The sequence below is a fragment of the Micromys minutus genome (assembly GCF_963924665.1).
Source record: "Micromys minutus genome assembly, chromosome: 1".
NCBI lineage: Eukaryota > Metazoa > Chordata > Mammalia > Rodentia > Muridae > Micromys > Micromys minutus.
The window spans coordinates 226,930,395-226,948,687 of record NC_137969.1 but is presented as its reverse complement, the minus strand read 5'-3'; the positions used below and the strand labels follow the sequence as shown (position 1 = coordinate 226,948,687).

The 18,293-nt window shown below is 42.5% G+C and overlaps 1 protein-coding gene across 3 annotated transcripts in view; it reads right to left on the bottom strand.

Moving 5' to 3' along the window:
* Positions 1 to 16,831, bottom strand: part of SIPA1L1 (signal induced proliferation associated 1 like 1) — a gene marked incomplete at its 5' end in the record, with an annotated part of 108,653 nt that extends 91,822 nt beyond the window's left edge. For all 3 annotated transcript variants that reach the window (XM_080916609.1, XM_080916607.1, XM_080916608.1), the window contains 2 exons: positions 268 to 398; positions 15,334 to 16,831. In XM_080916609.1, the coding sequence (XP_080772735.1) occupies positions 268 to 398; positions 15,334 to 16,831 (1,629 nt within the window). The remainder of the gene's footprint in view (positions 1 to 267; positions 399 to 15,333) is intronic.
* Positions 16,832 to 18,293: the final 1,462 nt, after the last annotated feature.

Genomic DNA, 18,293 nt, shown 5'->3' with positions numbered 1-18,293 from the left:
TTGCTAACTAGGCTCAGCTGTTTAGCTAGGAACCTCCAGGGATCTGCTGTCCCTGTCACATTTCAAGCACATGCCACCATGACATGTGGATGCTGGGGACTGAACTCAAGTCTTAAGCACTTTATCAACTCAACCATCTTCCCAGCCTTGATCCTTCTTTGTTCCAAGGACACTGTGACCTTATCCTGTAGGCTTTAATCCGAGCTAATGCTTCTGCTCCACTTCCCTCACTGGATTAAGTCTTACATCTGGCTCATTGCAACTTACCTCACTAGTTCTAAAAATTATTCGGTAGTTGTATGGCGATCCATTTTCCTTCATGTCTTCTGGTTTTTCCCTTCGAATGCTCACAGCCACTGGACCGAGGTTCTCATCAGCCCCAAAATAGTTCCAGTGTTCTTAGGTAAAATAAGATAAAAAACAATTAGAAAATTTATCTGACAGTGCAAAACATCATAATCTGTTTGGGTTCAAAATCACTTCGCAGAAACTGTTGGTAAGATAAATAAATGTATGTTTAACAAACACTAACACCCTTCACTGAGCTATAAACACTGGGGCTACGTAGGATGCTTGAAGGGCAGCACAGAGAAGCCTGCTGGGCTGACTACTCTGTGATTCACTGCTGTAGGTGTTTACTGTGCTCTCTCCTGCTCCCACTTTTTTCATAGGCCTTGTGATAAGCCATTTTACATTTATTTAGACATACATTAGAGTCTGAAGAAAGGCTATAGTGATGTCCCTGCACTGGGAAGAAGAGCTACTGAGCAGTCCTATGTCAGGTAGAGGAGCTCAGAGGAACAGGTTTCACTCTGGCCTGGGAGGTAGGAGGCTGGCCAGAGGGTTCTTGGCCTTATCAACAATTCCCATGAAATGAGACAAAATATGGTCGCATACCCCGGACGGTACAGTGGACCCTCTCAACTGTTCAAGGCCCCAAGCTTTAGCATGGCCTTGGTGGGGGTTGGGTATAGGAAAAGTTCCCACCTAACAAGAGGGTGGAAGTCAAAGTTAACTGTTAGTGGAGGAGTGCAGATCACTGAGGGGGTGACTGCCTAGTATACAGCAGTTAGAGCAATCCTTAGCACTGAAAAGACTTATTTATAGAAAACAATAAAACTGGTACTTACTGGCACTTGAATATATGCCTCTAAGTTAAAACCGTTGATATGTACACAAAATGTTCACAGATGAGAAAACCCATACAACACGAAATATATGACAAGCAGATAACTTACTTTTCAAACTCCCAAAACATTTGCTTTATGTTGTTCTATGTCATCTACATGTGACATGACTAAGTCATGACATGATACATTATTAGCATATAAAATACATACTTGAAAACATGTTATTTCCATATAAAATATATAAGTATTTGAAAATCCATGAGAATAATAATAAGTAATTTAACATATCTGGTCATATAGGTTTAAAATTTAGGAAATGCTAATGAAAACACTTTACAGATAAATACTTATATACAATTACAAAAGATAGACTCAAACATTGCAGGCTCAAAGAATATTATAATCCATGGAAATTCAAAATAAGACAACACAATGGGAACACAGACAACAAGCATTTGATACATGGACAACTGAGAAACAAGCCAATGACCACCACAGGATCCAAACACCCATGTACACCCTCAGCATATCACGTGAGAATCACACACACACGGGATATTACTCTTACTTTGCACACAATTCTAACAAGCTTGGTTGTCTGGTCTTCCAGCCCACAGCTTTATTTCAGAGAGGTGACAGATAAATCCCGGTGTTGACAAAGTCCAGGGTGTAGGGCTGATACAAACTTGCATGCAGACAGCAATGTGATAGAACAACTGACAACAGGGAAAGAAACAGAAAGTGGGGAGACAATAGTAAAAGGCCGACAAGAACTTAAAGGAAAACAAGACAGCATCAGGACCACCTACTCAAGCAACTCAGAAACCCCCAGGATAGTTGAGTTCCCAGTGCAGAGGAGGAGTGGGCCCGTGAGGGACATGTGGGTTCCTTGCTGCATCCGGACACCCTCGTTCACACACACTTCACTTGTCTCAGGTGGGTGGGGCTGCTGCTTCAGCTACAGGAGGAATTCCCGGGGAAGACACAGCCAGCACTCCAGACTTGTCCTCAGTAACCTTGCCTCGACACTTCCTCCCTTAGCCTTGCTTCCCTGGTCAACTTTCTGTGTCTTCAGGGCTGAGGTTTCAAACAATCCTCCTTCACCCCTTCAACCTCAGCAAACACTAATGCTGTCAACATGAAAACAGGAAGGTGAGCTGGAGAGATGGCTCAGCTGAAGAGACTGCTCTTCCAGCGGTGTGAGTTCAATTCCCAGCAATCACATGGTGGCTCACAACCATCTGTAATGGGATTGGGTGCTCTCTTCTGAAGACAGCTACAGTGTACTCATAAAATAAATAAATCTTTTTAAAAAAGGTTTGCTTTAAAAACAAAACATAACAGGAAAGCAAAGCAGTATTTCAGAAGCAAACTCAGCACCCACCATCTTAACGCACACAGATTTGTCCTCAGCAGCCTCTCTTCCCTTTCCCTGTAACACAAAGCCTCCGCTCCCTCCATCCTGGCCTGGGCTCACTCTGCACCTCTAGAACAGGTACATATGCTTTGTCCCCTCCTACTCTCTTCACTGCCTCCTCTGCTCACTCCCATGTGGATCTCCGTCCTCCTCTGCTCACTCCCATGTGGATCTCCATCCTCCTCTGCGCACTGCGAACTTGTGTTTAGAGCCTGCAACTCTCGGGCACTGCTCTGCTGCCCCAGAGTGAGGACGGCCAGTGCTTTTCTTTTGTATTTTGTCCAAACACGGAAACATCTAATCCAGATTTAAAAAAAAAAAAAAAAAAAAAAAAGGAAGAAGAACATTCTTACTCCCTAAATAATATGAAATCACCTGCTTCTGATCATCTATTAACTTGCTCAATTTTATCTCTTATTCTTGGGTAATCTACCCATTCTGAGTTCTCAACTGCCAGCTCTACATGAGCCTTCTCACGGGAACGGCACAGTTCCCACACTCACCATTGTCAGGTGAGACTATGTGCTCAACCCCGAGTCTCTCTCAACTGTCTGTTCATTCTACCCATGTCTCCCTCCATACTTGCTGCCCCCATGTTCCCAGGGCAGTGAGATACCCCCTCCTAAAACATACATCTGACCCATCACCACAAAGCTTGAAATCCATTCATGAGTTCTGAGGATTTGGATACTGTCCATGGCTTCCTGACAGGTCATTAGTTGAAGTCATTCTTTGACCCAGACTTCTCACAGGTGAGGGCCAATTAAATTTCTTCGATTGTCCAAAATCCCACAAGCATGCTTTATTTGACTCTATTGTCTTATGTGGTCTCACCTGGAGTGCCCCTGAGGTGTCTTCTAAAAGAGCAGCTGAAAACTGGAGTGCACTGGAGGAGTTTACACAGTAAAAGTAAAACTTGGAAAGTATTAGGAATTCCCAACAGATCAGTGAAAACAAGCATTTCACACATCTCAAATACAAAGGTGTAGAAACATTAAAAACAAAAAGCATAAATTTAAAGTTATTTCAGTGTTAATCGGGAGATAAAAGTATTATTTTAAAAATAAACTAAGCCCCAATAAAGTAAGGCACAATGAAACTAAAAAGTAAAAATGAAAGACACATATTTTGTTCTATTAGAATCTGACATATATTTGTAAATTCCCTTCCCTACCTTCCCCTCAGTTATTTCAGAGTTGAGCCAGAGGTAACAGGATAATTGTCAGCTAACTTCATACACTTTCTTCAGACTCTTTACCCCTTTCCTGTGTGACAAGGCTGGAGAGATCTCTTCATAGAGACATAATGAAACGAGGAATTCTAGCTATTACTTCCAGAGCAGTATCTTGGCAAGTCTCCATCTATGTCAGTCCCAACTGGTCAGACAGAGGCTCTGCCTGGCTCTCCTCATGTTCTGTTCACTCTGTCAGAATCAGACTCTGCAAGTTCAAAAGTTCTCACCTCATTCTACCACACAGAAAAGTCCAAGTTAGTATAGTCCCTTCTTTTTGCTTATTATAGGAACAGAAGTAAATCTTTCCTGTACATTGCACACGTTCACTCAACATAAAATCCTAATATGATGTACTGTCCCCAGGAAAGAAGAGGTTAGTTCACCAGGGCATCATAAATTGAATTTTAATTTTTAGATTTTGATTTCAAGACAAATGTGTCAGATTCTACATGGCAAGTCTACTCATCTGACCACGCCTGCCTCTATCCATCCATCTCAGCAACTTTCTCTCAGCATCCCTGCCTCTGCCTTGGGGTGCATAAGTGAAAATGATTATAACTTCTTCCCTTCCCCCTGTATCAGCTATCTACCTTCATCTCCGCTAGAACAACAGGGAGCTTCTCCAGTCAGATTCACAGTAGCTCTGCTTTTCTTCTGGGTTGGAAAAATGGAAGGAGAAGGGGAGGGAAGCCAGGGAGCATGATGGGCATGAGGCTCAGGGTAAAAAACATGGCAGGAAGAAAAGAGAGGCTGACTGGAAATGCTGCTGGAGATGACTCCACAGGGCACGAAGTCAGCAAATACAGTGTAAAGGCAGCGCAGTGACTGCAGAGACCCAACAGGGTGATCCTCAGACCACAGTGTTGCAACTACCAGAGTGAGGCACTCACATCAACTCTGAGATCAAGACAATCTCTTTTTCAGAGGTATGACAGCTGGGGTTTCAGGACAGCTACAGCACTACTACATACCAAATCAAGTGCATCCACTAATGAGATCAAAGCTCATCTTCTTAGCTATTATCACTACACTGTACTCCCAGAAGTCTCTAAAACTTAATAAACAACAAATAGTTAAACAAAATTTGGTGGCCAGAGAGATGTGTTATTTACTTAGATCACATGTTCTGTATTACTCACCGATATGCCAATGTTTTCTGTGTGTGTTGACAGGAGACATGGTGCCACCCCATAATGTTATTCCTCCCAAACTTTACAATGAACATTCAGTTTGTTATGTATGTGTGTGGTATATGTACATTTGTGGAGGTATGCTTGCATGTATGTGGGCATATATGTTCATGTATGTGTATGCATGTGGAGGCCCAAGGTCAATTCTGGGTATCTTTCAAGATGGCTCAACATCTTACATATTGAGGCAGCGTCTTTTGTTGTTCCAAGAGCTGGCTGTTTGGCTTGTATAGATAGCCAGCCTGCTCTGCAGATTTGCTGACTTCACCTCCTCTCTGGAATGGGACTGAGGTAGCCTACTATGCCTACTGATGCTTTGCATGGTTTCTGGGGAGCCAAACACAACAACAGACACATCAGCTACAAAGCATTGCCCAGAGCCCCTAGAGTTTTCTTATGAATTATGAAGTCTGACAAAATGATACACAGAACACTCAAGATTCCAACTGTTTCTGAAACATTCTACTTTAAGAGCTTTTATTTATGGTCAATACATTCACAATTATAATGAGTATTTGAGTAAAGAGAAGAAAAGCAAATAGCTGAGAGTTCCAGGAACTGTGTCAAATATAGTCCCTTGATATTTATAAGCTACTGGGCACACATGTTTGATCTAAAAAACAAAGAACAAAAAACCCCAAACAAAACATACCTAGCCCTTTAACTGTATGGTCAAAAAAGCCACACCTGGCCCGTTAACTGTAAAGGAGAAAAGGAAAGTTGAATCCCAATAGTCACAGCCTTCAACCAGCCATTTCTGGACTGTTTGTACTGGCTTTCATATTCGTTGTCTGTGTATTACTATTTCTTAGGAATATTGTGCTTTAGACTGAGCACAATTATGAACAGTTAAGTTAATAATTAACATCTTAATTTTTACCCAATAACTTAGAAAATTATTATTTGTGGCCTAAATATTTACATATAACCATCAAGTTAAAGTTTTAAACAGGGAAAATAAACAGTAAAAACACAAGTTAAGACAAAGCAAATAAAATAGATATCTTCTGCCTAACACAACTGTTAACAACTTCTGAGATGAAGAAGAAGAAAACAAAAACCAAACAATACAGAGAATCACTCATCTTGGGGGCAGCAGTGTGGAGAGACACCAAACATTTCAGCATGGCAAATCACATCAAGCCACAAAAATATTACACCCCCAAACTGACTACACAGAAAAATAGTCCAAACTCCCCCATATTCTTAGAAAAGACAGTGACATGAGGGTGGAGGGCTACAAACACCAGCAGTAAGTGGTCTACTAGGAGACAAAGGATCAGGGGCCATTGTACAAGCCCAGACTGCAATCAACTCACCCTTTCTCCTATTTCCCACTTATTAACTCATTAAATAGAACACCTCGTGGGTTCCTAGCTATGTCTCTCTCCTTTTGACTAACTTTTAATATTTTCAGATTCACTCTTCACTTCTCCCTGTTGGGTTCATGAGTTCCTGTGTTTTGTTTTCTTGCAATGACATTAATGTTGGAGAAGATAAAGCTATAAAAACTAAATACTGTAAATAACATCAACAGAAATAAAGGTGGAAAACAGCTGCTTTTAAAATGAAAATTAAGTTGGCAGAAGAGGGGGAAAAAAGGCAGCTGTTTAAAGAAACTTTGAGAAGTATGCCACATTGAGTCTCTGTCTCATCCCCAAAGAGCTTATCCTAACTGTAAGGACAGAAGAGCTTCCACAAGACCCAGGACTGTGAACCACAGTTCAAAGGGCAGGGAACCAATGGGGGTGTGCCAATAACACTGCACTAAGGCTCTCTGTGGAAGGGTGAGAGCCACAGCTATAAAGCGTGCAGCAGTAGGCATGGTAGTATAAAGCCATAATCCTGGGGACACGGGGTTGGAGAATCACTGTTGAATTAGATAATAAAACCCTGACTGGAGGGAGAGGGAAAGAGGGAGGAAAGGAAGGGGGGGTGGTTTAAGGGATGGAGAAAAAGCTCAATGAAGTTTTGCCACTTAAAACATTTTCAAGGAACAAAAAAGAAAAAAAAAACTTAAAGGACAGAGTGCTTGTCTAGAATCTGAAGTCTTTGGGTTCAGTCCCTAGAACTGCAAAAATCAATCAATCCATCAATCAAGCAACCAAAAGAAAACAGCATTTGCTTAAGCACACCCTACCAGTCTCCTTACTTGCCAACAAAAAGCAAATTTATTATTAAGTTATGTTGACCTTAATAAGCACCACCAAAATGGTAACAGCAAAAACATAAAACTATTTAAAAAGGGAGAAATGAGTTAAAAATTATGAGTATTTTTATTGGTAAATGTCTAATGATTACCTTTCAAAAGCTGTATTTCAGAATATGTTAAACAAAAAACAAACCAGTTCAAAGTGGCTAAGACAATGTTAGAATTCAGACTTAGCAAATCTATGCACACACCTGTGTGAGTTCATGATAGTGAAAGTCAGACTCAATGAGGATGCCTGGTCAGCCAGAGATCAATTGGTGGCTGCTTCACCCTCCCAAAACCACCATAACCACACAGTCTCATAACCACACATAACCACTTGAGGGACCATTTCCTGAAGAGAGAAGAACAGGAACCTCATTCACTACTGGGGATGTGCAGAATAACAGCACAAAGCCACACACACGGGACTTCCAGCCATCATACCCAATGCTACATAGAAAAGCCATGTCCCTTTCCTCAAACTACACAATAGCATCAAACATTCACGTATAAGACATTCCCCAAGCAATCTAACTTGTGATCCTGGTTGCTGAGGTGTGTTTTGATTGCTGTGACAAAATACAACCCCTCAATGTCCCATAGAAACAAGAGTACCATGGTAACTGAATTCTGAAAGGGTCCGAGTCTTGGAAGATGGCAAGATGAAAGGTTAACTTAGTGCTCAATGGGACAGGAAAGGAAACACTGTTTTATGTGGCTGGAAGGGGGAGGAGGCGCTCCTTAGTTACAAGCGAGGGCTTCAACTTCCTACCCTTTCATCACACAGTGACACATCCTAGTGGAGTGGACACAACTTTCCCAGTACTAGCTGTCTGTGTTAAGGGAGGCTACACTGGAGCAAGAGCCTATCAGAGCTGCAGGGAAGAACTCAGGACACATGTGCACTTTTGGTCACAAACAGGATAAAGTCAACCAGAAAAACCACAAAGAACAAAACATAAGAAAAGCAGAATATCAGAGACATGGATAATGTGAGGGAAAAACTCAGAAAAAAAAAGGATGTAAAAATAATAGCACTGAACCGGGGAGAAGAACCCACCACATGAAGGACAGTGATGAGCACATACTGTTAGGGAGCACCCACTGTTAGGGAGCACATAGGACAGTGATGAGCACACACTGTTAGGGAGCACACGCTGTTAGGGAGCACACACTGTTAGGGAGCACATAAGACAGTGATGAGCACCCACTGTTAGAACAGGAAAACAAAAACATAACTGCCCTAAATAAAACTCAGTGAAAGGGCTGTTTAAGAAGAACTGCCACACAGTGCCAGGCTCTGAACACAGTAACAGGGAGCAATTCAAAGAGCACCACATGAAAGCTGGGCATAGTGGCCTGAGCCTGCAACTCCTGCTGTGGGTACCAAACCAGAAGAGTCACTAGGACTTTCTGGCCAGCCAGTGCAGCCAATGGTGAGTTTCAGGTTCAGTAAAAGACCTTGTCTTAAGGAAATACAGCAAAAGTAATGGAGCAGGATGTCTGATGTCCTCCTCTGACCTCTGCACAAGCATGCACAGGTACATAATTGTACATGTGTGCACACACCACGCATTCAACACAAACACACACACACACACACACACACACACACACACACACACACACACACACACACACACCTTCAATAAAGTAAGTTAAAAACAAAAGACAAAAAACAAATCCAAGCATTCTACTATCCACTCAAATGAAGTTCCAGACAGAAGAGGCAAAGTGATTAGAGCTTAAAGTTTTGAATCATAAATATCAAGGTTTAAAGATTTGTCATTCATCATAATGACAAAAACTACATACTAGTGTCAGGGCAGAAGTCTACTCTGTGTGCCCCTAGGCAATGTTCTACCTTCTACTCTGTTCGCTTCTCTCACACCCCACAAAGACAGCCTGGTGGACCAGTCCCAACTTTCCCAGTCCAAGCCCCCAGCCTCTCTGTGTCAGAGGTGCCCCTGAAGGCTGCATGGGAAGAATTCACAAAATAGGCACTAAATATCTGAACAATTGAATAAGTAAACAATTGAACAAGTGGCTATTTCTATATATAAAAACAGTACAAAAGTGTTTATGGTAGCCCTGTGTCTAGAAAATAATCTTTATTTTCTGTATTGCCATACTATTTCCTGTAACAAGCTTTGGGGGTAGTTGTTTTTGTTTTTGAGGCAGGGTCTCTCTATGTAGCCCTGACTATCATGAAACTCATTATATAAACCAGGCAGGCCTGGAGCTGAGACCCTGCCTCTGCCTCCAAGTGTTGAGTTAAAGGTATACACTGCCATAACCACCTCTAGTTATGCTTCCATCTGAATCTTTTCAGGTTGGCTCTTTCCTGGGTAGAATGACGGCTCAGCACACCTCCACACGCAGCATCCACTGACACGCAGCACTGACTTCCCTTGAGGAAGAACTTGCGAGTCTCTGGCCCTGGGACCTGTCTGGGGCAGTCAGGCAGCTGAGGCACACAGTCTGCCAGTCCTCAGTTCAGTACCTGAGCATGGAAAACGGAGTGGGGCAGGAGGTAACATGGCCAGGCACTTGCTACCCTGTTAGGGGCTTTTCTGTTGTTCACCTTTCTCTATTACACTGGACAAAATGTTGGTGAATGTGACCCTGTCTGAAGATTTCCTTGTCTAATTCTGCCTCCTCTCCCCCTTTCTCTCCTGCTGCACCATGGGCTGAAGGAATACTCCACACGCTCTGCTTCCTTTCCCTCTATACTCCATAGATGCCATCACCAGACCCATTTCTGACTGTACCTCTTGCATCATCTGCTTATCAGACAACCTGGCTGGTTAAATGAAAGATCATCCTGGCAAAGGCTGGGTTCTGAACAGAAAGACTGCATAAGGCTAAAAAGACTTTAAAAGTCTAGTGCTAGAATCCCAGCGAGAGACAAGGAGGACCTGCAACTATGTATGGATTGGTAAAGGGGTATAAAGAACTGTAGCTACAATTGATTGATATTGAGAAGAATGCAGTCAGAGGACCTTGTAACAATGGTGTTATTTATTTACATAAGAAGAGCAAGAACAAAAACTGTAAGTTAAAACTTCTGCAGAGTGTCAAGAGAGGTGACTCCAAGCCATTCCCTTGCAGGCAGAAAACAGCTGCTGAGATTGTGGAAAGAACTGAGGAAGCCTGAAAACACGGCGGCGGTAAGTGATAGGAACAATAAATGCAGTTGAACGTAACTCTTCAAAAGACCTTTTTGAGGCTCCTGCTGACTGGAGTATATGAAAAGCCACACTAATAAGGCAGAATAGAAAAACAAGTTAAATTAAAAAGTAAATGTATATTATATTTAAGGTTGAATCTGAATACTAAATTTAGCTGTAGGTCAAGAGATAACTTATTACGTATATTAAACAAAATATGCAAACAAATATACCTGCCATCAAAAAGTGGGTATTTGATAAAGTCAGAAAATAACTTCATTGACCCCAAATTCTAAGATAAATTTCTCACATGGAACTTTCTACATAGGAAATGGACTGTGTTTTCACCTCACATTTTACTGCCAACAAACAGTTTTATATGAGTAGATCTAAAGGATAGCTTTGACTAAGGGCCAGGTATGAGCTGGCAGGAACTTTTGATGTCCACCTTGACCTAAAAGCATATGGAGGACAATGTGTGCCCTTTCAGTGTCCTAGAACCTCTGTTGTTGTTGGCTTGGCCACCTCAAGAGCCCAAATGCTCTGCGGGCAGAAAGAGGCTATGACAAATGACGAGTGCCAAGGGTCTGGGGAACCACAGGCAAGGAAGGAGGGGATGCTTGCTTCCAAAGACATTTTATTTATTCTGAAGGTGGCTTGGAAACCTTAATCAGATATAAAGACTGCAGACAGCAGGGTACAGGGCACCTGTCTGTACTGCCATTGACTTAGAAGGCTGAGGCAGGAGTATCACTTGGGCCCAAGAGTTCAAGGATAGCTTGCCAAAATATGTACCAAAGCCAACCTCTCAACAAATGTATGCCCATATTGCTGTGAAGAAATATACACTCCCACAGATACTTTCAAATGAGCTGGCCAACTGGCATAATCTTTATAAAAATGACTTCCAGGACATAAGGAAGGTGAGGTAAGTGTTAGATCAAAGAATGTGCCTAAGGAAATTAAACACAGACTAAGCACCCAGAAAGAACCCTTAGCTCGAAGGCATCCCATAGTACCTTTCTCTACAACATAAGCAGATTTAGGAATATATGAGGCTATGTTTGTTTGTTCCTAGGGCTCTCCTTTCTTTCTGATCCAAGGCCCAAGCTCTCCACGCTGCTTGCTCTGCCGGAACAGAACAAGTCTCAGACTTTAAATGCTGAACTAGGAACTAAACCATACCTGGGATTCTCAATCTATTAAAACAGGACACATCCCCCCGCCCCCGGCTTCCTTAACTCACCAGCAGGTCTGCTCCCTGTGTATTGTTGGAAGAGGAAAGTAAGAACAGTAAGACCAGATTTATTAGGTATTAGTTTCTTATAACTTGGCTTACAGTGGCAGTTTGTCCTGAATAATGAGCAACAGGAACACATTATGGAATCACATAACACAAGGAACAGCTGGGAAAGAGTCCTTTCTTACAAGCCATGCTGGCTACAGGCAACCATGGAGTTAGTTTCTCCACCTTAATATGTGCCACCTATAAATCTCCTTGGCCTTTGATCATGGTAACCACAGAAAAATTAAACACAAAACTATGAATGTTTTCAAAGGGAAACAGCAAAGTAAATTAAGACTACCCTGCTGCACAGTGTGTGGAACTATCAGTGGAACATTGCCCACAATGACAGGTTCATGCCAGTTTCCTAAAAGCATCAAGTGACAAGACTTCATAAAGCAAGAACTAGAAGCACAATAAATGTCAACCACATCATTATTGCCACTTCATGCTGGGTTAAAACCCAACAAAAGGGGACGAGAGGAAGTAGCAGAGGATAGATCATGGATGTTGCTTATCCAAGGTAAAAGGATGGTTCCTCTCTTTGTCCAACGTTTATCAAAAAAAAAAAAAAAAAAAAAAAAAAAAACCTGAAACTTTTATGTTGGACTCAAGTGGCCTCTAAAGTTTATATCAATAAGATAATAATGTTCATAAAAAACAATGTAATATCAAAGTGATTACAACTTAATCAGCTGAACATAAATAGTATACATAATGCTGACTAAAGGCTGTGCTTCAGTAAAGGTAATAATAATACATTATATTTATCATATAAGATACATAATAACTGTTGTTACTGTCGTCGTCATCATCATCCTGAAGACAGGCACAATGAAGTAGTAAGGAACACATTAAAACAGCTGAATGGAATGAGGACCCTAAAGGGGTGAGGTGACAATCACACCAGGGGTGCCACAGTAAACTCCTCTGGCTGGGCTAAACTCTTTCCACAAAGAGATTGAGGGAAAGAGGTAACGGTAGGTACAGAACTCACTGAACCAAGCCACATGCAAAAGTGACAAAACAGAATTGTTTTTTATTTTATGCCATCATATTAATTTTACATGTACAGTCATCTTTGAGGGACTTAATCTCTGCTTCATGTTATTATTCAGTCATCATTTGTAGGACATTATCAATATGTAAAAGACTAGAACATTCCAAAGTGTGCAGCCCACATGATGCTCTAAGAGCTGAAATGCTCCACGACTATTTCTGAATTGATCTTGTGGATTAAACACTTCACTGTTCCCAGCTGGCCATCTCTTGTGCTACCCATGCTTTCTGCTCCCACCAGCTAGACTCCATGCTGGACCAGAATTCACTGCATCCTCCATCCAGGAGCTGCAGATGCCAACTGAGTACTTTCATTATGAAGCTGACTAAATGAGCAGGAAAAAATACAGTTTCTAAACTATATCTGAAATCTAACCTGATGACTTTAGAAAGACTGGAAGGTCACTGAGAAGAAAGCTGTGGGTTAGATGTGATAGTCAGGGAATCAGAGGGATCACCAACCAGACTCAGTGCCAGTGGACATTCCTAGTGTACGCCAGGGACACCAGGCAGCACTGGAAATAGAGCCACTAACAGAAAAACATATGGACCCACACAGCAATATCTACTCATGTCCTAAGTGCCTCATGTAGGTATACTTTTAACAATTCCCTGCTTTAACCAGTATTCCCAATTAGCTAGTGGCATGTAAACCAGCTGTAACCAAGTTATTTTCTATGCCCCAACCTACCCACTGCTGCACTGGGTGGGGCTTCTAAATTTATGAGGTGCTATGAATCAGTGAGCTGGTTTGTGTTAAAGTTTAGGTATTCAAATTTTCATTCTGTACCGCTGAAAGATAAAAATATCTGAAAGGAGGCTCCCTTTCCTGTCATCTTGTGTAACAGACATGAGGGAACAGTAATAGAGAACAATGGAGCTTCACCACAGCCTATCACCTAAGCCTAGAATTCTCCTTTGAAAAACATGATTAGCAACACATCACCTCCCTCACGGACATTACGAGTCAGAAACAGAAACTGTCATTTCAACGGCTTAGCATAGTGCCTGGTCCACAAGTGCTGGAAACTGTTGATAACAAATATTAGTACACTACACAGTGAGAAAAACATACCAGTGCACAAAAAAGACAGCATATGTTCCCTTGTATGTTACAAAGTTGGTGGCAATGACAGGTGGAACAAGATGGCTTCTCAGAAACATGTGAACACCTCAGGAAAGCTTGGAAACTTCTGAGGAAACAGAGCAGGAGTTCTCAGTCAGAGGCAATTTACCCCCAAAGAAACACTTGGCAGTATTAGATATACTTGAGTCTGTGGGTGGAGGGGTAAGGTGAAAACTCAGTGGCATCTAGAATAGAGACCAAGTGCTTACAGGGCACTGGACAGTGTCCATCTTTACAAAGAACCATCAGTCCCTAAACACATAGTTGGTGAGTTTGAGGAACCCTTTGCTTTCACATGCAAGAGAAAGACCATTTCTAAAATCTGACCTCCAGAAAAATCACTTTAAGAATGAAACTGGGATTTCCATTTCATTGATTCCAGAAACCATGCTGTAGACATTTGGGAGTGAGACAAGTGATTGGTAATGAAACATAGTTGTTTTATCAGTGAACCTTCAATGGGGTCTATCTTTCAATCATCTTAAAAACACTGAGACTCTAGAGTGAGCAATCTCATAAAGCCAGCAGAAGAATAAATCTAAGTAATGTTTCAAACACCGAAATAGTAGTGTTGTAAAATCACAACCTCACTGGAGACAATGCAAAGCAAGAAGCTTCCCAGCACGGACCTTTTCACTGGCTGCAAAGACAGCTGGTCTACCCCAGGAGCCATAGTCTTTAGTGATCATCATGCTTCTAGTTGGGTGCCTGTATGACAGGTGTGGTCCTCAATTTTAACGCTGTTCAAAACCCACTAGAATATTGATAAGACATCCATTTATACTACATTTCAAAAAAATCATCTTGCTTTTCTTAAAAAGTACAAAACAAGAGGATACAATCTTAGGTACATACACGTACACACGGGCACACATACATGCACTTACTTTAGCCTCTCATCTCCAAAAAAGCCTAGAAAAGAGGCTACAATACATTAACTGTTCAAGGCATCTCTCCACTTTACTGCCTTTTTTACTCAAACTAAAGGCCTACACTCAAGTCTTGCATGGGACTCACTGGCTCCGGGATTTTAATGAAATAATGAAATTTGTTTTCACCAGAGGTCCTATGAAAGGGACAGTAATATCTTATAATGAAATGACTCAGGAGGCAAAGAAAAGTGCTAAGAAGTAAATTGTTTTCTAATTAAAAAACACTGTATCTAACACATTTTAACTTTACATATTTGTCCCTAAAGATGACATAGCAAGTCAACAGAACAAAGTTTAATTTTACATACACACTAAATCAAATAGGTCTTAACAAAAAAAAAAAAAAAAAAAAAAAAAAAAAAAAAACCCCACCTAATATTTAATTTTAAGACATTTCAATATCTAAAGGAGGGGGGAGAACATTTCTTAAGTACAAAGAAATGAATCATAAAACAACTACTGAAGCATTTACCATCAAGAAAGACAAAGATTCACAGGTGTCCCAGGCCTCTGCTAAAGCAGGCAGTACAGATACTGCCATGATTTTCTGTGAATATAGCAAAATAAAGAAAAACTGAAACTAAGCACTCACTCACCCTTTTGGTAGAAGAACTTCCTGTAATAGTATGCACCAAGATCCACGTGTTCCACAGTGTACCTTTTCACTCTGTCTAGATGCAGCATCAAGCTTTCCTTGGGCACTTCGAGAACCGCCACACCCGCGTTTGTGCAGTGAGAGCTGAGGGCAGACTCAAAGGAGGTGTTTTCACACCCACTGAAGGAGCCAGAATTTGACTTGGACAGGCTGATCCTCCTCTCACCTTCTCCCCCGATCTCATTCCGGAAATACGGGCAGCTCATGACGAGCTCATTGCTCTTGTCGTCTCCTTGGTCCATGCCAAGGCTTCCTTTGGAATTGAGGTCCTCTGTGCTGCCCATAGGAGAGCTGAAGCTGGCTGAGTGAGACAAAGGTCCTGAGACCAAGGATGCCACAGCAGCTGCTGAAGCGCCCGTTGTGGTGTTTCTCCTCTTAATCACATTATGCCTGTTCAGGATGGCTTCATTCAAGTCAAACAATATGCTCTGGACATCATAGTGGGCAAAGCACTTTGGACATGTCCAGGGCCTCACACAATCTTCTGATCTGTTATCTTCAAGGTCTGATGACTTTCCAAGTTCTTCACCTTTGGCATTTCGTAATTTACGAAAAATGGACGAGTCTCCAGTTTCAGACTTAGACCGTCGCTTGAGTGGTTTTTCCCTTTCCTTGAAAAGCCTGAGGTTCTCTCTCTGTGAGATGGGTCCATCGATCACATCCAAGGAGAAACCGGAACCCTTGCCCCCACCAGTGATGAGGAAGTCACTGAGTTTGGTTGGAGTTGGACCTCGGTCAGATCTGTCATCCTTATAGCCCTTTAACAAATCGAAGAAGCTTTCTCCGGATGTTCCCTGCTTGTCGATTGAAGATGTGCTACCATATTCCCTGTGCAATGAAGGCCCCGACTTGTAGGTTGGGGAGATACATTCATCAAAGCTATCCACATCAAGCTCACTTATGGTGATATCACTGTTGCTGCGCTGACGAATTCTGCGAAGGGCCTTTCTGGGGGAGCTGGGGTAGGCTTCGGGCATGAGGAATCTGGAGTCCATGCTCTCCGCTGGCCCCGTCTTGTTCTTCAGGGTGTTCTGTATGCTCTTCAGCATGGCTGAGTCATTGGAACTGAGGCTCACAGAACTGCCCTGACTCACAGGACTGCTTTTGGAGGACAGGCTCTCAAGGCAACTTGAGGTTTCTATTTCCTGGCTTGAACGGGTGGATTCTTTCACATTTTCCTTTCTTGGAGGCCAATCTGCAATTCTTGCCCTAACCCCCATCTTGGGGACTCCAGGGGTTGAGGTTATATGGTGAGGACCTTCACTTCGAGGGGGTCCTACTGCAGCCATGACTGATGATCCTAAGCTGCCATTTTGGGACCGGAAGCGACGCATGTAGAAATCATCAGTGTGAACTTTGGGGGTGCCGTCTGTACTGACAACAGAGGCTCTGTCAGCGGTGACAGGCCTTTCTGTCTGTGACCTCTTCAAGCTGGTCATGATGTAAAAAGTGATCACTTAAATCCCTGCAGAAAGGATCACCATGCTTGTGTTTTAAATGTGCACTTCTGCTTTAGAGAATGGCTTCCAGAAAATATAGCAGTAGTGTTGAGATCTTAAGCCTTTTCATTTAAAAGGTTAAATGATGCCAGGTTTTCAGACCACTGAGAACCCGGATCTTCCAAACATTGTAATCCACAAGAGTTCCTGTGCTTCGCTCTAACAGAAGGCTTCCTTCAGAAAAGACTGAACAGAATTTGCATCACTGGGGCTCTGTGGTCGCCATTATCCCAAGCTCCCCCTAAAGAGAGGAGGACAACTTGAAATTAGCACTTGATGAATATACCTAAAATAAATATGCACTAGTCAAAATCAGGCCCATGAAAAGGAGACTCAATACTGAATTGTGGCACACAGATCCAAAATCCACATTTTTAATAAAGCAGATACATAAAAAAATAAAAACAGTTAATAAAACCCCTCAACTACGTAGAAAGAAGGGCTAGGAATACTTCTGTTTAGCTGGGAGGAAGTACAGACTTCTGCACCCATGACCTCTGATAATACAGACATTATGCCACTGTGCTGTCCAGAAGTTTGAGACAAAACCAACCTAACCAGATGATCGGAACAGTGAAGGAGAGCATTCTGAGAACACTAAAAACTGAACGAGATTTTATTGATTATGCTACAACACTCACTTTTCAAAACCTTTCCGTTTTCAAATCGATACTTATTTCCCTACAAAAGCTTGTCAGAGTCAGCAAGAGCAAACGCACACAGCACACAGAGAAGCGGTGCTTCCTGGAGCCAGCATCCCCACTCTGACTTACCCACACGGAGAACACAGCAGCAGCCCAGCACTCACAGCCAGCTTTCCCCAAGCTCTCAGACTTTCATCGACTCTGAGCTGGAAGTCTTTGCTAATTCACAAAATGCCTGCACTTCCTTAAGCAGAGCAGCCTCCTCCACCCCATCAGTGCTAATGTATGATGACGATGACGACGACAGAAACAGAATACTGCTCAGGGCAGCTAGCTCCATGTCCTAGAACTGTTACCATCCTTCCCAGGTGACGGACAGGAAGACGAACTTCCTCATGAGCTCGTCAGGCAGGAGGCAGGAGGCAGCAGACAGACAGCCTGAGCACAGAGTCCTGCACGGGTGCGTACATCCTGGAGAGAGAGGCAGAGGATCCTTTTCCAGCATTCCACAAATTACACAAGAGGTGGCCTTTAAATTCTTGCCAGATACATGTTTGGAAAGATGCTGCTGAACCAGCACCAAGCTGACAGGGCGGCATTGTCTACAAATCACGCTCTGACACTGAGGAGGACCGCACACTGCATGCTGCACTCAATGGTAACAAGCACTTACTTCCACCGTAATTAAGCATCTCGCTAGTCGGCTTCCTGCCTCCAAGGCAGCCGGCTTTCAGTTCTCCAGCAGCACGCAGAATCGC